This window comes from Mus musculus, chromosome 2 (assembly GCF_000001635.26).
Source record: "Mus musculus strain C57BL/6J chromosome 2, GRCm38.p6 C57BL/6J".
Lineage (NCBI taxonomy): Eukaryota > Metazoa > Chordata > Mammalia > Rodentia > Muridae > Mus > Mus musculus.
This window is the reverse complement of record NC_000068.7, coordinates 91,152,354-91,175,128: the sequence shown is the minus strand read 5'-3', so window position 1 is coordinate 91,175,128 and position 22,775 is coordinate 91,152,354. Positions and strand designations below refer to the sequence as shown.

The 22,775-nt window shown below is 45.5% G+C and overlaps 1 protein-coding gene across 45 annotated transcripts in view; it reads left to right on the top strand.

Moving 5' to 3' along the window:
* The window catches only part of Madd (MAP-kinase activating death domain), a 46,647-nt gene that overhangs the window by 8,878 nt on the left and 14,994 nt on the right, over positions 1-22,775 (top strand). For 6 of the 45 annotated variants that reach the window (XM_030250204.1, XM_030250242.1, XM_030250202.1 and 3 more), the window contains exons 7-29: positions 1,936-2,016; positions 4,382-4,560; positions 4,877-5,112; positions 5,272-5,428; positions 7,215-7,318; positions 7,411-7,601; positions 7,962-8,215; positions 8,444-8,583; positions 9,662-9,763; positions 11,107-11,166; positions 11,528-11,630; positions 12,216-12,402; positions 12,497-12,647; positions 12,895-13,101; positions 14,759-14,812; positions 15,824-15,924; positions 16,641-16,724; positions 16,986-17,144; positions 19,481-19,583; positions 20,054-20,116; positions 20,364-20,484; positions 20,589-20,694; positions 22,565-22,675. In XM_030250204.1, the coding sequence (XP_030106064.1) occupies positions 1,936-2,016; positions 4,382-4,560; positions 4,877-5,112; positions 5,272-5,428; positions 7,215-7,318; positions 7,411-7,601; positions 7,962-8,215; positions 8,444-8,583; positions 9,662-9,763; positions 11,107-11,166; positions 11,528-11,630; positions 12,216-12,402; positions 12,497-12,647; positions 12,895-13,101; positions 14,759-14,812; positions 15,824-15,924; positions 16,641-16,724; positions 16,986-17,144; positions 19,481-19,583; positions 20,054-20,116; positions 20,364-20,484; positions 20,589-20,694; positions 22,565-22,675 (3,054 nt within the window). The remainder of the gene's footprint in view (positions 1-1,935; positions 2,017-4,381; positions 4,561-4,876; positions 5,113-5,271; positions 5,429-7,214; positions 7,319-7,410; positions 7,602-7,961; positions 8,216-8,443; positions 8,584-9,661; positions 9,764-11,106; positions 11,167-11,527; positions 11,631-12,215; positions 12,403-12,496; positions 12,648-12,894; positions 13,102-14,758; positions 14,813-15,823; positions 15,925-16,640; positions 16,725-16,985; positions 17,145-19,480; positions 19,584-20,053; positions 20,117-20,363; positions 20,485-20,588; positions 20,695-22,564; positions 22,676-22,775) is intronic. The other 39 variants (NM_145527.4, XM_030250212.1, NM_001177720.1 and 36 more) reach the window with 25 other exon arrangements.

The following is a 22,775-nucleotide window of genomic DNA, read 5'->3' as shown; positions in this document are numbered from 1 at the left end:
CAATAAATAAAATAAGAGTTTAAAAGCATCAGAGAGTAGAAAATACTTAGAAAATTTTAAGTTCCTTAATTTGAGGCTCTAAGAAAAGAGAGGTAAGGGGTGGACTATCCCTTTATTTTCAACAGGAGAAAGAAGCCCTTCCACTTACTTTTAAAACATTTGTTTGGCCTGACACTGAACCTAAAACAATTGTTCCCTTCTGCTGTTGGGAATATGCACTTCCAGTCTAGGGCCACAGTGGATGTGTGCTGCCTATGAGCATCTCCATGCATGGCTCTTGGTGCCGATACACACACACTTGTGGTGGATTGAATGGGATGCAACTGATGGGGCAAGCATTCATGTGTATGCTCTTGTTATACCAAGAATGTTCTAGACAGCCCTTTTCATCATTCCCTCCTCCCCCAGCAAAATAAGAGTTCCAGTTGAAAAGCTAACTGCTGACCAAAGATTAAAGAGAGAACAAATTCTCGTAGAAATGATTTGTGGTCTCCCAGTTATTGATAAACATGGTATTAGTAAGAGTTTAGCAGCTATTAGACTCAGCTATCCTCCAAAGTACAGGAAGCATGGGACTGTTCACGAAAGCCTGCCTACTAAAGATGGTTATCACTCTGGTATTCCTTCCTGCTCCTCTTACTCAAGTTTTCAGATAGACTCCATATTTGTCTTTTGATGGCTGTGCTTCATTTAAGAGTGTCACCAAGAATAATGTATCATGAACATTGTGTCAGACACTGTGAAATTGCCATAATAAAGTGTTATTTATTGAAAATATATATATATTTACAAAAGCCAGGCAGTGGTGGTGCATGCCTTTAATCCTAGCACTTGGAAGGCAGAGGCAGGCGGATTTCTGAGTCCAAGGCCAGCCTGGTCTACAAAGGGAGTTCTAGGACAGCCAGGGGTACACAGAGAATTCCTGTCTCAAAAACCAAAACTAAAACAAACAAACAAAAAATTATATTAACATAATCTGTGATGTGAGTGTATTAAACCTCTTGTAGAAAGCTTACTATATGTTCATTAATCAACTTTCAAAAAGGGTTGGTGAGATGGTCACTGACTGCTCTTCCAGAGGTTCCAAGTTCAGTTCCCAACAACCACGTGGTAGCTCACAACCATCTGTAAATGGGATCTGATGCCCACTTCTGGTGTGTATGAAGACTGTGACAATATATATATACATACATACACACACACACACATACATACACACACACACATATATATACACACACATACACACACACACACACACACACACACACACACACACACACACATATATATATATATACCCTTAAAGAAAAAAATTCAAGAAAATAAATGGCTTAACAGGGAAAGGCACCTGCACTTGCCTCTACCTCTGACAACCTGAGTTCAACCCCCAGGACCCCCAGGACCCACATAGCTGTCCTCTGTCCTCCACACATGTGACATGAATGTCTCCTCCCTCCAAACACAAATAAATAAATGTAATAAGAAAAAAAAATGAAAGTAAGTTTAGGGGCTGGAGCAATGTCTCAGCAGTTAAGAGTACACACTGCTCTTGAGGGGGCCTGGGTTCACACCTCAGCACCCGCATCAGGTGCTCACAACCCTCTGTATCTCCAGCTTCTGCTAGCATCTGCACTCGTGTGCATACCCACATGCAGATACATAACTACACATAGTTAAAAACAAAACATAAGTCCCCCCAAATAAAGCAGATATAAAGAAAGAAAATATGATCAGAATTCTATTATTTTGAGATAGTCACCAATGTTATTTAGGCGTGTAGGTATAGCTATCAATCTCTCGTGTATGTATCGTGTAACACATGATACCATTGTGTCTATCCCGTCTCCCTATGCATGGTGTTTGCTCTGTGTAAGCAGAGCTCCTTGACAGTCCATTCTAAGCTGGTGTCTTTTTTTCTTTTCTCTGCTGCAGGTGATTGCCCCCACCAATGCAGAAGTGCTACCCATCCTGCCAGAACCAGAATCATTAGAGCTGAAAAAACACTTAAAGCAGGTAGGCAAGGAGCAAAAGAGAAGTAGGGGAAGGGTCTGCATGATGGCTCAGCAGGTAATGGCGCCTGCCATCAGCTCTGACAGCTGGGCCCATAGGTAGGAGAGGGGACTCTTGTGCAAGCCATCCTTTGAGCCCCACACGTAGGCTCTGGCACACATGTGCCATGGCACACATGCAGACATACTCAGCACAGAGTAAGTTAAAGCGTCGTCACACATTTTTGAACTACAGGAAATAACAGAGGACTTAGGGTTGCTGCAGGGAGGCAGCTGGTCTAAGAGCCCTCAGGTGGCATAGGCTTTCTTTGCCTTGAATGGGCTTAGGAGGAGGTTCATCTAAAGTTTGTGTATCAGGATAAACCTTAGAAAGGTTCTTTCCGACTCACTGTTTGCTCTGTTGCCCTGTAATGGACATGAAGCTATGTGTATGTCTACTTCAGGTCCCCAGAAATCCCTGCACTCAGGGTGGTGGGATGGTGGTGAGGGTGGGTTGTGAGTTTGAGACTAGCCTGGCCTACCTGGTGAGATCACTGCAACCCAAACATACAAAACCAAAACCACCCTTCACTTTCTGTTTCTTGTCATATCTGCCATTATTTCTCTTTATATTCCTATTCCTTTAGTCTTATGAGGTGGAAGTTAGAAGTTTGGACAAACTTGCTTCTTAAATCAACTCCAAAGTCCCTATAGATGCCCTTTTTAAAAATCCCTTTCTTTGAGTAAGGCCCTTCCACCCATTTTTTATTGATTGATTTCTTTTCTTCTGCATGCGTAACAGTTCCTGAAGGTAAAACACAGCAAGGCTCTCTTCCCTTCCCTGTCGTATGTCGTATGTAGGACCGCCAGCTGTGCTTCTAAGGAGTCTGGTGGCATTCGAAAGCTCTTTAGAAGTGTCTCTGTGTTGTCTGAAGCCCCTGGCAGCTCCTCTAGAATCTAGAGTCTAGATGGTATTGGACTGAACTGGGTCGTTCTGCATCTGTTCTCAGCTCACTTGCCTCATCCTTGCTGATGTAATGTGATACCTTGTTGCAGCAGAGTCTGGTGGAGTTGCAAATTCAAAAAGTTCTATAGCGGTCTTCTCTTCTCTTGCTGTGTTTTCGTCCTTGATGGCTGCTTAAGAATGACTAATGTAGGGGCTGGAGAGATGGCTCAGTGGTCAAGAGTACTGGCTGCTCTTCCAGAGAACCCAGGTTCAGTGCCCAGTACTCACATGGCAGGTCATAACTGCCTGTAACTCCTGTTTCAGAGGATCTGACATCTTCATACAAACATATGTGCAGGCAAAAAACCAATGCACATGAAATAAAAATAAATAATCGGAAGCAAGCAGATCTCTGTGAATTTGAGGCCATCCTGGTCTACATAGGGAGTTCCAGGTCATCCAGTATTACATAATGAAAACTTGGTTCAGAGAAAGAGAGAGGGAGAGGGAGAGAGAGAGGACTAATTTGAAGAGAGAGTGTTAAATGAATTTATGCCAGCTTACTACAGTGCAGTCCATGAACCAGCAGCATTAACACCTGGTCTCACCACAGAATCACACAGAGGCTTTGATCCCGCATATACTGTGACACCAGCCCAGGTGATTCCAGGGGTCACTCGCATCTAAAAAACACTGCTGGCTCAGATCAGTGGTTTTCAAAGAGCACCACGGAGTCTCTTAGGCTAATTTAAGTTGGGAACTTGAGATTCTGGGTCTTTTGTTTTGTTTGGGGGGGGGGGTTGTTGTTTTGAGACAGGGTAGTTCTGGCTGCCTTGGAGAGGTTCTGGTTTTTGTTGTTGTTGGCAGTGGTTGTTGGTTGTTTTGTTTGTTTTCAAGATGAGGTTTCTCTGTGTAGCTCTGGCTATCCTGTAACTTGCTCTGTAGACCAGGCTGGCCTTGGACTCAGATTTTCCTGCCTCTGCCTCTACCATGCTGGGATTAAAGTATGTGTCCACTATCCAGGAACGCTCTGTTGTTTTTTTATTTTATTTTTTTAATTTTTATTTTTTTATGTCCTTTGAGTAGCTCTGTTTTTACAGTTCACTTGTTTATATTTCTATGTATATTTCAATTTGAAAATCACTTCTTGGCTAAAATAAATGGAAACTAAAAGTTGTCTTGAACTTCAATTTTATTTAAAAATGCCTTGAGCTTGTGTGACTTAAGATGGACAGCTATATATTTCTGCCTGATATTTGGATTCTTTTTTCCCCCAATATATAGACTTTAAAATCAATTGGTCGTGATTTTCAAATGAGCACAGTTCTTTGTAGAGAACGTTTGATGAGAGTGCCAGGTGAGGACCTTAAACAGCTCTCTCCTAGGAGCTGAGATGTGCTGTCTGAGAATCTGTCTTGTATGAGGACTTTTTATTGTTCCCCAGGCCTTAGCCAGCATGAGTCTCAACACCCAGCCCATTCTTAACCTGGAGAAATTCCACGAGGGCCAGGAGATCCCGCTTCTCTTGGGAAGGCCATCTAATGACCTTCAGTCCACACCTTCCACTGAATTCAACCCGCTCATTTATGGCAATGATGTAGATTCAGTCGACGTTGCAACGAGGTAAGACCATGAGCCCTTAAGTTTGTTTCTCTGATCTCTTGGTTTTGGGGGAGACTACTTGTGAAAGCCAGACTTACCTTATATACAAAAATGTGTATGATATTTGGTTATATTTTCTACCTTAGCAAAAGTAAGGAGAAGAACTAGCTCATACTCTCAGCATGAAGAGAAAGGATGATGGTTCTTTAAGATCTCTCCATGATGGTGGTTGAAACCTGTTAAGTGATGGTGTTGGGAGGTGGCCTAAGACCTTGGATCATAGCTATCCTAACGATACAGGGTATGGGTTTTATCTCACCACCCGCTTCTTTCCCAGAGTGGCCATGGTACGTTTCTTCAACTCTGCTAACGTGCTGCAGGGCTTTCAGATGCACACACGTACCCTGCGACTCTTCCCCCGGCCTGTGGTAGCTTTCCAAGCTGGCTCCTTTCTGGCCTCACGTCCCCGGCAGACTCCCTTTGCTGAGAAACTGGCCAGGACCCAAGCTGTGGAGTATTTTGGAGAATGGATCCTGAACCCTTCTAACTATGCCTTCCAGCGGATTCACAACAGTGAGTCCGCCTGCCCTCTGCCTGCCCCTCATTGCATTTGTCCCTGGACGGTCCTGCCTGTGCCTCTTCCCTCCCTCTTTGTTGCTTTAGACTCCCCCCCACCCCCACCACCCACTTTCTTCTTTCCTCTACTGCTCACTGCTTCTCCTCTTTGGGTAGATACGTTTGATCCGGCCCTTATTGGTGACAAGCCAAAGTGGTACGCTCACCAGCTGCAGCCCATCCATTATCGAGTCTATGATGGCAACTCTCAGCTGGCCGAGGCCCTGAGTGTGCCCCCGGAGCGCGATTCTGACTCCGACCCGACGGAGGACAGGTTAGCAGTCCCTTGTTCGAGGAGGCAAAAATCTCGTACCAGTTGTAGGTGTGAGTCTTGGAAGCTCTGCATTATATTTTAGCCAGATTTCTTCTTTAAAAAAAAGATTTGGTGTGTACGTTTCTGTGTCTCTCTGTGTGTATGTGTGTGTGTATCTGTCTGTCTGTCTGTCTCTCTAGTGAATGTGTGTGTGTGTGTGTGTGTGTGTGTGTGTGTGTGTGTGTGTGTGTAAGCCAGGGAAGGGCATGAGATCCCTCAGGGATGGAGTTCCAGGACTCTGGGACACCTCCCTTGTTAGGTGAGTGCTAGGATCTAAACCCTGGTTCATGACTGTGTAGCAATCTCTCTTAACCACTGGGGTCTCCTCCTTCACCTTCTCCTCCTTCTTTGAATATTTTTTATTATTTGACAGTTTTATACATACATATACTATATCTCGGTCCTACCCCCTCCAGCGCCTCCTCCTCCTGCTCCTCCCCTCCTGCTCCTCCTTTCTTACTGTGTGTGTGTTGCTCTTTGCTTGCTTGCTTTTCTTTTTTGAGGTAGGATCACGTATAGTCGAGACTTACCTTGGACTCAATGTGTAGTTTACGATGACTTTGAACTTCTGATCCTCTGTGTCTACCTCTGGAATGCTAGGGTTTCAGGTATACACTGCCACACCCAGTTTATGTGGTGCTGGGAATGAAATCCAGGGCCTCCTGCCTTCTAGGCAGGCGCTCTATGACCTGATCTACATCCCTAGTCCTTTGTTCACTAGGTTGCTTTTTGTGGGTTTTGTTAGTCTTTTATTTATTTATTTATTTATTTATTATTTTATTATTTTGTGTGTATAGGTGTCTTGCCTGAATGTATTTGTGAGCACCATGTGTATGCCTGGTGTTCGTAGAGGTTAAGAAGATGGCATTAGATCCCCTAGAACTGGAGTTACGGTTAGTCATGAGTGCTGGGAACAGAACCTGGGTTTCCTGAAAGTGCAGTAAATGTTCTTAACTCCTGAGTCATCTCTTTAGCCCCTCATCTGTTTTTTTAGTTTTTTTTTTTTTTTTTTTTTTTTTTTTTTTTTTTTTTTGAGAGAGAGTTTCATTGTATAGTCTGGGATGCCCTGAAACTCACTCAGTTCTCCTGCCTCGAGTTCCCAAGTGCTGGGATTTTACAGGCATAAACCACCATCATCGCTCTGACTGGTTTCCCTGACGGCTAATGTTATCTCGTACTCTGGCCTTGAGTTAGCTGTGCGCCTCTTTTTGTTTTTGTAAGAACTGATTGTGGATTCCTCTGTCTTCCCTTTCTGACTTTATTTCTTTCTATTTTATTTGGAAAAAAGGTCTCCTGTGTCCTAGGCTGGGTTAAATTTACTAAGGATGACCTTGAATTTCTACTCCTATTGCCTCTACTTTCCAAATGTTGGGATTATAGGAGTGTACTGCTCCACCTGGCTTCCACTGTGCTAGAACAGAACCCAGGTCTTCCTGCATGCTGGGTAGGCACTCTATCAAATGAACTACATCTTCAGCTTTAAAAACAATTTATGGTGTACATGTGTATGTCTGTGTGTGTGTGTGTGTGTGTGTGTGTGTGTCTGTGTGTGTGTCTGTTTGCATTTGTGTGGCCTTGTGTGTATATGGAGATCAGATGACAACTTGAGGGAGTTGGTTCTCTCCTTTTACCATGTGGGCCCCAGAGATCAAACTCAGGTTATCAGGCTTGGCAGCAAGAGCTGTAACAGCCTGAGCTGCCTGGGTCAGCCCCTCTCCCTTTCTTTTGTATTGTTTTGCCTCTGCAGTGGCAGTGATAGTCAGGATTATGATGACTCAAGCTCTTCTTACTCCTCCCTTGGGGACTTTGTCAGTGAAATGATGAAATGTGACATCAATGGAGACACTCCCAGTAAGTACACTGGGGAAGACTGGCCAGTACGAGCTAGGCGGGGCTTGGGTTTGGTGCTGAGGTGGTCTGTACCTCTTGGTCTCTCTTGGTAGATGTGGATCCTCTGACCCATGCAGCCCTGGGAGATGCCAGTGAAGTGGAGATTGACGAGCTGCAGCCCCAGAAGGAGGGAGAGGAACCCGGCCCAGACAGTGAGAACTCTCAGGAAAACCCTCCGCTGCGCTCCAGCTCCAGCACCACGGCCAGCAGCAGCCCCAGCACCGTTGTCCACAGTGCCCACTCTGTACGTGAGCACTTAGCAGGGTGGGCGCGTGGTGACAGCCACTGTTTAGGATGTGGGCCTAAACTGTTTAGGATGGAAAACCTTACTGCAGCTGTTGGCTTGCCTTTTTCCATATTTTCCCATCTTCTTTCTCTATAAGCCTCTGATATGACCTGGAAGAAGGTCATTGGACTTCCGTTAAGGTGTCACTATTAACTACTTATATAGTCTGTAAGTCCAGCAATCAAGAGTACAGTAGCTTTTCCCATATATTTCATAGGCTAGGAATCTGACAGGTTTGGTCTGCTCCACTGAACTGAAACTATGGGTAAGTCTCCACTGGACATCGGGTGACCACTCTTTGTTTAATGTGACTCCTAGGAAGCTGCTGACTCTACAGAGATGGGAGATAAGGCCACAGCAGGCATCTCCAAGCCCCTCCCTCCCGTGCCTCCCAGCATTTGCAAATCTACTGTGGACAGGAGACAGACAGAGACTGGAGAGGGGTCAGTGTGCCAGCGAACCTATGACAATCCATACTTCGAGCCCCAGTATGGCTTTCCCCCCGAGGAAGATGAGGAGGAGCAGGGGGAGAGCTACACTCCCCGGTTCAGCCAGCATGTCAGTGGCAGTCGGTGAGAGCCTGGGCATCCTTTTTAGATGGGCGACTAAGGGACCCCACTGCAGTGACCCTGGGCAAGGTTAATCAGAAAGTCTATAGACTCTATTCTGCCAGAGGGTAGTTGTTTGAACTAGGGACTTAGAAATTATGGGATAAGAATGGCATCTGCAGTATAGCATAAGGCCCACTCCCAAGATAGGTACCCCTGCCTGGGACTCACAGGTGGCACTGTGCATTCAAGGGCTCAAAAGCTGCTGCGGCCCAACAGCTTGAAGCTGGCAAGTGACTCAGACGCAGAGTCAGACTCGAGAGCAAGCTCTCCCAACTCCACTGTCTCTAACAACAGCACCGAGGGCTTCGGGGGCATCATGTCTTTTGCTAGTAAGTACCTTCAACTTCTGGTTCCTCTGCTCCATTTTTTTTTTAGGGCACGTGTTGCTCAGAACTTGAGATGTAGGGCTAGGTTGACATTAGTCCTGATTCAGATCATTGGGGTGATACTGAATGAAGTATTTTTAAATGTGGTAAAAGAAACACTAACCAAATTAGTCATTCATATAAATAAATAAATAAATAAATAAATAAATATATACACACACATATATATATATACATATATACACATACATATATATACACGTACACACATATACATATGTATATATATGTATATGTATATGTGTGTGTATATATGTATATATGTGTGCATATATGTATATGTGTGTGTGTGTGTGTGTGTATATGTGTGTGTGTGTGTGTGTGTGTGTGTGTGTGTGTATTATGTGTGTATGCCCACACATGAATGTACCAACAGGTCACAGCATACATGTGGAGGTCAAAGGACAACTTTCTTACCCTGTACCTCCTCAGGGTCAAACTGAGGTTGCTAGATTTGGTAGCAAGTGCCTTTACTCACTGGGCCATCTCTGACCCATTCACATATATGTATTTCAGACATAATGGACTGTTAAATATTACATTTAGATCATACAGTTTTACATATAATTTGTTTCGGATATGCCTTTGCCTGGTAAGGAGCTTTAATGAACATGTTTAAATATATATGCAGCTGATTTTCATGCTGACTTTTAGCACCTGAGGCTAGAATCTCTCATAGACTGTAGATTGACACAGGCTACTGAGAGCTACCGGAGAGGATGGTTGTAGCTGGAGATGTCCTGAGAAGCCAGGTAGCAATTGTACTTCAGAGCTAAAGATAAATGAACCACATGAACGAGATGTGGATATTGTCACTATACGCAGCCTGAGAAAACTAGGACTGCATTTTGAGCAGATCTATCTGGGGTTTCTTTTTTTACCCTACATTTCACTCAGTCTTTTCTAAGATAGGGCAGAGAGTATCTATTTGGGATGCTGTTAGAAAGGAGGGAGGAGCCAATGATGGGACAGTCACTTCTGAGGATGTGACATCCTCATTTTCATCCCCTTCCCTTTGTAGGCAGCCTGTATCGGAACCATAGTACAAGCTTCAGTCTTTCAAACCTCACACTGCCCACCAAAGGTGCCCGCGAGAAGACGACACCATTCCCCAGCCTGAAAGGTAACTACAAGTCTTCTTGTGTCAAACCAGGCTTCTCTGAGAGATGTCAGACATGTGGGTGATTGTCAGGAGCCTGCGCACCATGAATCATTTGACTTGGCTGCTGCCTCATTTTGCTTATCATGGCTTTTACCACACACTATAGGCACTAAGTGGTTGCAGATAGAAACAATCTTTGTAGCTGGAGGAGGCCCTGTTATATCAGCAGGACAGTGGTGGTATGGGATTGCCGCTGCTTTGGGGAGGACCTTATCAGAAGTATATGCTAACTCAGGATAATCAGCTGCCTTCAGTCATCTTCAGATGCCTACTCCGTGACCTTGGGTAAACTTCCCAAGGAGCTGGTCCACGGGAGGACGACTATGGGCAACCTAGCAGCATTTACAGAAGCTAGCTTTATATGGCTTCATGCCAACTTTTGGTCTATGAGTGGTATTGATTGGCTTCTAGGGTCAGTTCAGACCTTATTTCAGTTTCATCTGTGATCTTTGTAGCTTGAGGGGCTTTTCTCAATTTAATTTGGCTTCTGTTTGTCATCTCTGGATATTGTGCTGAAATATTTAACTATAATAGTACATACAGCAAGAAGCAACCATTTTCTTGATACAGGGTTTTTTGATGTAGAGCCCCTCACACTTAGAATCCTCTTTCCTTAACCTCCCTAGTACTAAGATTAGAGACATGTACGGCCCATTACATCCAGCTAGAGGTTTCAGGAACCTAAGGAACGTTCTTTAGTGGGGCAGGGATTTGAAGTAGGTGGGTGAAGGAGGCAGAGTAGTAATACAGGAAACTAACCCATATTGCCACAGTGAGTCTCAAATGGATGGGTGGAGTAGCGATGGAAAGGTGTGGGGGCCTCTCTGGCTTTCATCCAGTGCATTTGAAGGAAGGAGTGATTGAAACTCACTGCATGCCATGCTTCATCTCGTGTGCTGCACCTGGCCTTCCCACCCATGCCCCGTCCTCACTACGGCTCCCTGACTTCCCTGACAGCATCTGCAAGATGTCTCTCCTTGTGGTTACCCACAGGCCCTCAGGATCCCTGTGCTAGATATTCCACAAAACAAGCGTTCCCTCTTTCATGCATGTGCCTGTTTAGTATCTGTGTCATTTGCCTTGCCCCTGGCTTTGAGAGGCCCCAGGCCTAAGAATGTTCTTTCTTAGAGCCATGGTTATCTCCTGGTCACTTGGCTTCCAGCTTTGACGTGCCCAAGAATCAAGGTTCTACGCACTTTCCAGGCTTTGAGAGAGTGCTCAGATGGTCTGACTTACTGTTCCAACAATGGGTAGAGGGTTTCAAGTATTGTGGTGCACCTACTAATTGTGTATTTTTGTCCCAGTATTTGGGCTAAATACTCTAATGGAGATTGTTACTGAAGCCGGCCCTGGGAGTGGTGAAGGTGGGTCTTCCCCGTGAGCTGTGCATGGCCTTTTTGTTTTTTCCTAGCAACTTCTCTGCCTGCCTGAGGGCCATCCTCCTCATGGAGCAAGCAATGTCACACGAGTGACCTGCCTTGCATATCCCCCACGACACCCATGCAGCCCATGGGGCATGCTGCTGGTGCATGTGGAGTGGCCTCATCTCCGTCCCTATCTCCTGCACATTGCCATGGCTGCTTTCTACCTTTGTGTGATGTTCTGATATCACCCTGCCCAGCCCAGCTGGAGAATGGGTGTGGACTATGGCAACCCAGGGGTATGATAACGTGAACCCCCCAGACTATGCCAAAGATGTGTCTCAATTCTACCTTCCCAATTTAGGAAATAGGAGGGCCTTAGTGGACCAGAAGTCATCTGTCATTAAACACAGCCCAACCGTGAAAAGAGAACCTTCATCCCCACAGGGCCGGTCGAGCAACTCTAGGTAATAAATGGCGGTTCACTGGTTTGTTTGTTCCTTGAGGCAGAGTCTCATTATCTCCTACAATGCTTCCCTTAAACTCAGTATGTAGTTGAGGATGAACTTGAACTGATCTCTACTTCCATTCCCAAGTGCTGGGGTTACAGGCATGCACCCTGCACTTAACTGGCAGAACGGTTTGAAAGTTCTCACATAGAGGGAATGACTCCTGATTTTTATTTTTATTTTATTTTATTTTATTTTATTTTATTTTATTTTATTTTTGAGGAATGTTCAAGATTGGGAGAGTAGCTCTCAAGATAGTAGATTTAATCAATTTTCAGTCATCACTTCCCCATTTTTAGCCAGTCCCCAGGCAGCAGTTTATGATGTGGTTTTTGGTGTGGAGAAAGGGAAACTTCAGGAGTGTGGGAAGTTGTCAAACGAGATCCTGGGGGTTGGGAGCCGGGGATGGGTTGTGGTGGTCATGAGCGTCTGGAGACTCAGCTTTGTGCTTTTCCCTGGGATGTATCTTGTCTGGTGAAGAGGGGGGTGTGGTTGCTCTGCCAAGGATCAGATGACCACAGAAGTGGTTTGTGGACCCTGTAGCGAGAACCAGCAGTTCCTGAAGGAAGTAGTCCATAGTGTGCTGGACGGCCAGGGAGTGGGCTGGCTCAATATGAAGAAGGTACGCCGGCTCCTGGAGAGTGAGCAGCTTAGAGTCTTTGTACTGAGCAAGCTGAATCGCGCAGTGCAGTCAGAGGATGACGCCCGGCAGGATGTCATCCAAGACGTGGTAAGCGTCTGGGCAAGGGATTGGGATCAGCTGGGCAGAAGAGTGTGGATGTTAGAGAGAGGTTGCTAGCTCTAGGTCCTGGCTCTTGTTGCAGGAGATCAGCCGGAAGGTGTACAAGGGGATGCTAGACCTCCTCAAGTGCACAGTCCTCAGCCTCGAGCAGTCCTATGCCCACGCAGGTCTGGGTGGTATGGCCAGCATCTTTGGGCTTTTGGAGATTGCCCAGACCCACTACTATAGTAAAGGTAGGGGCGTACCTGCTGTCTCCCTGTCAGGCTTCCCAGTGCCACTCCGCTCTGTCACACGTTGGCATTTTGATTTATATGTAAGAAACATAATTCCTACCATGCAAACCAAGGCCTTAGCTGTGCTTCCCTCCGTTTGCTAACTCTGCCCCACATCCTCCTGTACCCCCCCCCAATCTCAATTTTCTGACCTGATTCCTACTTGATATCTCTTTTAATCACTTTTTGTATTTGTTCCTTTCCTCAGAACCAGACAAACGGAAGAGAAGTCCGACAGAGAATGTAAATACCCCAGTTGGCAAGGATCCTGGTCTGGCTGGGCGGGGGGACCCAAAGGCAATGGCCCAGCTAAGGGTCCCTCAACTGGGCCCTCGGGCACCAAGTGCTACAGGAAAGGGTCCTAAAGAACTGGATACCAGAAGTTTAAAGGAAGAGAATTTTGTAGCATCTGTTGGTATGTATTATTTTGTTTGATATGCCAAAATGGGCCTGGCTTCTTAACTATCCCTCCATTCTCTCAGTTCACCCAGAACCCTGACTTTCTCTTCCCCATGCTTGCTTTTTAGAGAGGGAGATAGGTCTTTGTCCACTTCCAGGAGCATTTTCTTACCCGCATCTGGTCTTCCTGCTCGCTCATAGCCGCCTCACCAGCATCTTTGAAGAACAATGGAAGTTTGCTTAGAGACCCATGGGATGCAGTGCAGGGAGTCTGAGCTGTATTCTCAATCCCTTTTTAATTTGCATCTGAATTTCTTTACATAGAGAAAACACGTTCCTGGAAACTGTTAGGAAATATATAGATACATCTTTGGGATGTAAAATTATGATCATCTGGGTCTCTGCATCCAGTTTTCCCCCATCCAAGCATTACAACACTGCTCTGGGATGTATTCCGTTCTGGCATGTTTGGGTTCTAGACTCCAAAATCACAGATTTCTGAGCCAGCTCTTCTTTCTGCTTTCCACCCCAGACTTGACTGAAAACTTGCTTATGTTTGGAGTTTCTCTGTTCACACTCTGATGTCACCTGTGTTTGGTGTTTCTCGGTTCACACTCTGGTGTCACCTATGTGGCTCACTCCTACTTGACTGTGAGTCATCTAGGCTGCTTTCCTGTGGATGCTGACCCCTGGTCTCTATGCTCTGCTTTCAGCTGGTGCTTCTTTGCCATGACCTCTAACCATTGTCCTAAGTTTTCAGAGGAATGAAGCAGCTCTCTTCTTGGGGCATCTCCGGTTCTCTGGTTGGCAAATATTCTCCTAGAAGCTGTAGTAAAACCTGGCTTTCTCCTGCCTGATACGATGCCCTAGAAAAATATTGATCTGTTGTCCTGAAAGTCTTGACTCTACTTGGGCAGATCACTTCACTATTAGACTCTCTGTCGCCTCATCTAGAGAATGAAGAGATTACACTAAGTAAACTCTGAAGTTCTTCCAGGAAAAAAAAAAGTGCTCTGATTGGTATTTCCTGTGATTTGTATTACTGAGAAGTTAGTCTTGACCATTTTCCGCTCTCTGTTACTTCTGTTGGAAGCGTGTTTTCCTAGATACTGACTACAAATGGGTCTCTTAGCTGAGAAGGCAATAGTTCCAAAGGTAAATTTGGTTTTTTGGTGGCAACAGGAGGGATGCTAACTGAAAGCTTGGCCTCGGTCCAGTCCAGGAGTCAAGCAGATTTCTGCTCATGCCTCTGAAATTCTTGGCCTGCTTGTCCCGATTGTCTCTCTTATCTGTAATTTGTAAGCGTGGCCGTTGCTCAGCTTATTTGGCAGAGAGATCACAGTGTGGTAGAAGTCAAATGATCTGTCTCCAGCCTATTTAGGGCCCAGTTTCTCATACAAAATACAAGGGTCTCATGAAGAACCCTTCCAGCTTAAAAATTCTGTAGTGTTTACATTGGGAGTAGGACTAGAAATTTAGAGGCTTCAGTTCATGACTTCAGGGGCAAAAACTGGATTTTTGATTCCTCAACCCTACCCAAATTAAGATATCTTGGTATCTCTTAGCCAATAATGCTGTGTCTGAAACGGAATGAGCATGGGCGGGGTGATTCCTGTCCTTTGACAAGTCTGACTTTCTGTCTTTCTCTCCTGCTTGCATTGCATCTGGGGTAGAATTGTGGAACAAGCACCAGGAAGTGAAAAAGCAAAAGGCTTTGGAAAAACAGAGTAAGGAATGAATGCCCCTTCCTGTCCCCCAGTCTCCCATACCTGCCAACTTCCCAGGCCCAAATTGGGGCAGGCTCCCTTTGTCAGCCCCACTCCAAATTTGTTCTTGGGTGGTATTTGGAGGAAGAGTTGAAAAGACAGGTCAGAGACTTCCTGGGGGAGGGCGGTGCTGCATTTGGATTGAAAGCAGGTAGGCGGTGTGTGACTCCTAGGTGTATGGTGTGTAAGCTACTCCTTGCCCTCCCTTCATTAGCAATCAGGCGTCTACTGAGTAAAAGACCCAGATCTTGGTTTTCTCTTGCTCTGTAGCTGGTGGGGAGAACTTCTGCAGAATGCAGCGTCCCTCTGTGACTGATACCTCCCTCACTGTTAGGCCTGTGGGCGCAGTTGGCAGAGATGGTTGCTGTCCCTCTGTGTTGAGTCTGTAGCTTCCCAGCTCTCTCTAGTGGCTTGCCTAGGCACACTTTCTTGCTTTCTGTTGTTCTGTCCTTCTGCCATACCATCCTGGGTGGGTGAGTTAAATAGGGGCTTTTGGGTTTTGTTTTTTTGTTTTTGTTTTTGTTTTTGGTCTCAGATGTAGATGGTGTAGGGTGGGGGAGAGATGACCATGGAAACAGTGTTTCCTTCTTTCTTTTGGCCTAATCTTTTCTGGCCTCCTTTAGACACATTTGTCAGGAGTCACTGAGCTTCTGAGGATACTTTAATGGTCTGCTTCAGGCACAGGTGAAACTCTAACTTGGGTGCCATGGAATGGGGTTTGTTTGTAGAATGTTTTATCTTAGGATGATTTGCTCGGAATTTTCTCAGGGTGAGAAGATGGCTGCAGAGACCCTTGGCCAGGTCTAATGTACTAATTGGTTCTTATGGTTTCTGGGACCTCTTCTCGTGGGTCCCAGTGGTGGGGAGGGGGATTCGATGACTAGGGGTGGAGCAGGCTCTGCTGCTGGCCCACTCCTTCACCAGCCTGCCCCAGCTTCTCTGTGCTGAATAACACAAGTCTTCCCTACTCAGGGCCAGAGGGCATCAAGCCTGTCTTTGACCTGGGTGAGACAGAGGAGAAAAAGTCCCAGATGAGCGCAGACAGTGGTGTGAGCCTGACATCTGCCTCCCAGGTTTGTAAGAGCCTTCCTGAAGATTGCCAGGAGTAAATTACTGTCTCAAAGTAAGACACACACACAAACACATACACAAATACAAACACACATACAAACACACACACACATTTTGGCAGTGGGAATTAAATTCAGGGTATACATTCGAGATAAAGACTACCACTAAGTTATACCATTAATCCTCAAAATACTTTTATAGTTAAAAAGGAAACAATCTCAAATATAACCAATAATAAGGAATACTTAAATAGTCATGAAATGTAATACTACAATTTACTGTGTTTTTAAAAATTTAGCAACACAGTATAACTGTGTGTGTGTGTGTGTGTGTGTGTGTGTGTGTGTGTGTGTATGATACATCTATGAGAGGGAGGGTCTTACTAGTCTAGCCCTGGCCGGCCAAGAATTGTAGTCCCAGCTGCCTTTGAACTCACAGAGATCATCCCACCTCTGTCTCCCAAGTGCTGAAATTAAAAGTGTGTGCTACTCTGTCCATCTTCAATTTAGTTTTTAAATATATCTAGAAAAGACTAAAAGACTATCAGGAAATATACTAAAAGTAGAGGTTAATGTGGGCAGTACACTTATTCTTTTGTTTTCTATAATGGGTATTTATTTAATGTGTTATTTTATTTATGTCAGTTCACATAACCCATTTAAAAAAATTATTTGCTCAGGATTTCTCTAGAACTAGGTGTGTCTTCGTGTTATTTCAGAGGACTGATCAAGACTCTGTCATCGGTGTGAGTCCAGCTGTTATGATCCGAAGCTCAAGTCAGGATTCTGAAGTTAGCACCGTGGTAGGGGAATACCACATTGGCCTCTTTGTGGGTGGGGTGTGGCCTTCTCCCTGGAAGGGCTCCTTCCCTTTGATCTGCTCTTAGTCTCAGATCAGCTTGATCCTCATGGGTGTGTGGACGCAGGATGTCACTCATTTTATAAAGAAGTGTATGGGAAAGCTGACACACCTCTAAAATGATTCTTTTCCTAGCAGTCAGGGTTCTAGCTGGCTTTGGGAATCCTTCTCTGGGACTGTCCTTACTGCCTTTTGTCTTTCCCAGGTGAGTAATAGTTCCGGAGAGACCCTTGGAGCTGACAGTGACCTGAGCAGCAATGCAGGTGACGGGCCAGGAGGCGAAGGCAGCGCCCACCTGGCAAGTTCCCGGGCCACTCTGTCCGACAGTGAAATCGAAACCAATTCTGCTACAAGCGCCATCTTTGTAAGCTCTATATACTAACAAAAGAACATTTCTTTAATGGAAGAGGAAAGTGGTTTAGAGACAACAAGAAGGAAAAGGTGGGGCTGGAGGTGTAATTCAGAGGCCGAGCACCCTTGTGCAGGCGCTTGGTCCTGCGGAGGAAAGGGGAGCCTTCCCATAGTCCTGAGGAGGTCTGGCTCAGCTGGGTGGCTCTTTTCTCTCTCTCTCTTTCCAACTGTCTGCTGTTCTGTTTCCTTCCTCCCTCCTTCCCTCCCTCCTCCCTCCCTCCCTCCCTCCCTTTTTTCCTTCCTCCCTTCCTCCCTCCCTCCCTCCCTTTTTTCCTTCCTTTTCCTTTTCCTCTTTTTTGAGACAGTCTCACTGTGTAACCCAGGCTGCTCTCAAGCTTGTGGCCCCTCTGTTTTCGTCTCCCAAGTGCTGGGATTACAAGTGTGTACTGCCACACCCAAATGACATAAATCCTCGAGCTCTCACTTCTCCCGTCTGCTCTGCAGTGAATGCCTGCTTCTTTAGGCAGCGTTATCTGCTTTGATCCCTGAGCCGCCTTTTTAAGACGGCAGTGGGTATTTTCCACAACAGCTTTTCAGTCCTTTTGTCTAGAGAGGACAGTGGAAGATAGGATTCCAATGAAGTCATTTTCTTACTACTGGTGCTCATCTGTCTCTAGGTCCTTCTATATGTCTGTTCCTAGAAGAGCCAATGGAGACAGAGTTAAAAATTAGCAGGGTCATTCAAGTTAGGGCCTGACTCATACTGAGTCTACACAGACTGTTTTAATAAGAGTATTTGAGAAGTCCTTCCAGCTGGGTGTGGTGGCTCATGCCTGATATCCTTCTCAGGGGCTGAGGTAGAAGGATCTTAAGTTTGAGGCCAGCCTGCTACATGGTAAGACCTGGTCAAAAGGGGTGGGGCCCAGGAAGATGTCCCAGCAAGTAAAGGCTTTTGCCCTCAAACTTTGACAACCTGAGTTCCATCCTTGGAACTACATGGTCAAAGGAGAAAACCAACTCCTAAAAGGTGTTTTCTGGCCTACACTTGTATGCATAACCACAACCTGCACATTACCCCCAGGACACGTGTACAAATGAATAAATGTTACTTTAAAAAGTCTTTTGAGGGCTGAAGAGAGGCCTCAGCGGTTAAGAGCACTAACCACTCTTCCAGAGGTCCTGAGTTCAATTCCCAGCAACTACATGGTAGCTCACAACCATCTGTAATGGGATCTGACACCCTCTTCTGGTGTGTCTGAAGACAGCTACAGTGTAGTATACTCATATAAAAAAATTAATAATAATAATAGTAGTCTCTTGAAACCTTTTTAAAAATCCCTTCATTGTTGGGGCTGGAGAGATGGGCTTAAGAGCACGGACTGCTCTTCCAGAGGTCCTGAGTTCAATTCCCAGCAACCACATGGTGGCTCACAACCGTCTGTAATGGGGTCTGATGCCCTCTTCATCAACAGTGTACTCACATATGTGTAAAATAAATCTTAAAAAAGAAATCCCTTCATTGTGCTTTGACTCTGGATGTTGACAAATACAAGGTCATCCCTGTAAGATGCTGGTGACCGTGTGTTACCTTCCCTGGCTCTCCTCACCACACAGCCCTAACTGTCCTGTGCTAGGGAACAGTGGAGGTGAGAACTGTGTGTGTGTGATGTAGAAGATAATGTAAGGTATCCTGTTGGGCCCTCGCACGTACAGACACTTGCACACACATGTGATCATGCACACACACACACACATTCAATAAAAAACAATGCAATTAATCATTTCTCCAGTCCTGTGGGGTAGATATTATAATGTTCCTCTTATAGACAAGGAAAATGACCCTCAGCCACTACAACATTAATAAAAAGTAGGGATTTGACCCATGGCCAGTCTGACTTCAGACTCTGTGCTCCTTCTATTGTGCCATGCTACTGCAAAAGCTTTACCTTGTTTTGTGGGGTAAGGGTGTGAGACAGGATCTTGTGGCCCAGGCTGGCCTCAAACTTGTTATAAAGCTGAGGCTAGCCTTGAACTACTGATCTCCTTTCTCAACCTTCCACACACTGGGACTAGAGGCGTGCCCAGCTTTAAGAGAAAGCACTACAGAGACTAAAGAATAAAGGTAAATGAGAACAAAGACTTCATTTCTTGCTTTAGGAAGCAGTAATAGAAAATAGGGTTATTAGGTTGACTTTTGGCCAAGCATCGACGCATAAGCAGGGAAGCTGTGTTGTAATGGATGATGCCCATTGTAATGGATGTGCATGAGCCTTTCCCTGTGGTGCCTGGTTCACTTTGTCTCTCTTGGTTGGTGACTCTGGCATCTGACCTACCATCTTGTCTTTCTAGGGTAAAGCCCATAGCTTGAAGCCAAAGGAGAAGCCGGCTGGTAGTCCGATTCGCTCTTCCGAAGACGTAAGCCAGCGAGTCTATCTCTATGAGGGACTGCTAGGTAAGAAATAGACTGGCAAGGCCCCTTGCATTGGAAGAAAGCTGGGCTCAGCCATGGGAGAGGGTGGCACCAACAGCTGCTGCTTGGCTTTTTATTAATTTCAATTTTGATATCAGATGGCATCTTAAACTTCTTTTTAATATTCATTTATTTAATGGGGACAGGGGTGCATGCTACGTACACACATGGAGATCATGGGATTTTTAGAAGTTGGTTCTCTCCTTCCTCCCTCCACCATGCGGGCTCCAGGAGGGAACTCGGATCATCAGACTTGACAGCACGCATCTTCACCCACTGAGGCCTCTCAGTGGTCCAGATAGCATCTTAAAAGCTGAACCCCGGGAACCTGTGGGATAAGCAGGGGCTAGATCTAGATGAAGCTGGGCTTGGGCGTGACTCACCAGGCTGTCTCTTTCTGTCTCCTTTCTTTCCTCTTGCTACCATGTTCCTCCCTGCTCACAAATTGGCAGGAAGGGACAAAGGATCCATGTGGGACCAGCTAGAGGATGCCGCTATGGAGACCTTTTCTCTGAGTAACTGCCTTTCTTTGTGTGATGTGCTCATCCCTCCTCCTGGGGAGGGGCAAGGCCTCACGTGGAGGTCTCTGGGGTCGGAGGCAAAATGTATTAGATCTGGGAGAAAGGTTTGGTTTCCATTGCTCTGAAATTTGGAATGACCTTGTTTTATCTGGGGCTTACTATCTTTTTATTTAGCAGCTACATTCCTTAAATGTTAAATAAGCCATGCTCCCCACCCGAGAAATAACCTTATTCTACACAGGCAAAGAACGTTCTACCTTATGGGACCAAATGCAGTTCTGGGAAGATGCATTCTTAGATGCTGTAATGTTGGAAAGAGAAGGAATGGGTATGGACCAGGGTCCTCAGGAAATGATCGACAGGTATGAGACTTGACAAAGACCTGGCACTGTGCCTCTTCAGTTCCTTCCTCGTAGTCCTGGGCTCTCCTGCCTGAGAACTAACTTGTGCCTGGGTTTCTGCTTAGGTACCTCTCCCTAGGGGAACACGACCGGAAGCGCCTGGAGGATGATGAAGACCGCTTGCTGGCCACACTTTTACACAACCTCATATCCTATATGCTGCTGATGAAGGTATTGCTTATGTACTGATTGATCGTATTGCTTATGTCCAGCTGTTACTGGTGCTAGAAGGGCAAGACTAGGTCTAGTGCCTACATTTTGGACTGGTTTGGAAGCTGCCAAAGTATCTGACTGAAAAGTTCAAGGCCCCTGTGGCAGCTTGCCCACTGTTGCGTTAACTGAAGCTGCCAGGCTGTTTTGTTACTGAATGTTATGAAAGTCATTGATTATTACCTGTTACTGGTTTACTTTGAATTTGATGTATTCCCTTTGCTGAGCTGTTTTAGGCTACAACAGAGCTCTCAAATTACAACTGATTTAATACTCTTTTTTTTTTTTTTTCAGTAGTATATTCTAAAACCTTCAGGGGCTCAGAATTTATTTTTGAGCACCAGCCCTTTGTCATGTAGAATTTTCTGTAGCTAGTAAAAGCTGTCTACTGGCATGATGGTTCATGCCAGCAAATAAGGCACTTGAGAGGTAGAGGCAGGAGGATCAGGGATTCAAGGCCAAGCTTGGCTATAAGTTCAAGACCAAGTAAAACTATATAAAATCTTGTCCAAAAAGTATCTGCTTATTAACAAAGGAGTGGTAACTCTAGTGTGAGTTGTTTGGGCTTCATATTTATAATTGTGGAGAAGTGTATTGCAAATTATCAAGAGAAGTTCTTCTCTGAAAGAGAAATGTGGATTTGGATTGGTGGTGGCAGAGAATTATTGTGAGAATGAGCCTCCCTGAGCTCTCCTTAGCTTTTATTTATTTATTTATTTATTTATTTATTTATTTTTCCCTTCTTGCTCTGGCCTTGCTCACTCCAGCCCAAAGATTTATTTATCTAGTTTATGTAAGTACACTGTAGCTGTCTTCAGATGCACCAGAAGAGGGCATCAGATCTCATTACGGATGGTTGTGAGCCACCATGTGGTTGCTGGGATTTGAACTCAGGACCTCGGGAAGAGCAGTCTTAACCGCTGAGCCATCTCTCCAGCCTCTCCCTAGCTTTTAAATGTGAAGGGAGCAGTTCCCAAACACAGAGACAGACTCTGTGAGCCTTTTGCTTTGGTTGATTTTGTGTCTTAGTTAGGTTTCTGTTGCTGTTATAAGCATTATGGCCAAAAACAACATGAGAACAGAAGGGCATATTGGCTAACTGGTGATAGTCTATCATCAGGGGAAGCCAAGCCAGGGACCTGGGAGCAGGAACAGATGCAGACACCATGGAGGAGTGCTGCGTATTGGCTTGCTCAGGCTGCTTTCTCAATAGACCTCTACACCAACCTGCCCAGGGAGGGCACTGCCCAGTGAGCAGCTGGGCTCTCACATCAATCATTAATCAAAAAACAACTCAGAGGCTTATCTGCAGCTGCAGGCCAGTCTTACAAAGGGATTTTCCCAATCGAGAGTCCTTCCCAGATAACTCTACCTTGTGTCAAGTTGACAAGTCAGCATTCCTATATTGTAAGCTTTTCTTTATGCTTGAATTCCATTTCCCTGTGGTCAGGGGTGGATGGTGGTGCTTACCTGCAAGGTGTCTCAGGTACTAGCGTCCCACTTTACTGTACCTGTGTTACTGTTTCTAAATCATACTCTAAGAAGTCCTTTTGGGGAGGATGTTATGGTGGTGTTGGTAAAGGATGGGAGGAGGTGTCTCCTTGATGTCCAACTCTCTAAGAGCCACTTTCCTGTAGAAGCTAGCTAGAGGCAGAGGCAATCCCCAGCATATGGACAGAACACACAGTTGAAAGTGTTCTGCCATAGTCAGTAACATAGTCTTTCAGAATTCCATTTCTCTCAGGTAAGTGGAAACTGATTATTTTCTTGTCTCTGCCTCACTTGGGAAGGGAGCAGAGCCTTTATTAAGACTCCTGTCTTGGCTTTACAGGTGAACAAGAATGACATCAGGAAGAAAGTACGGCGCCTAATGGGAAAGTCCCACATTGGGCTGGTGTACAGCCAGCAAGTCAATGAGGTGCTCGATCAGCTGAACAGCCTGGTGAGCACATCGGACCGTCCCTTTTATCCTGCGTGTCCCCCTGCCTATACAGCGCTTTCACACTAAACACGTCTGCCATGCTGCTATGCAGCCCAGTTAA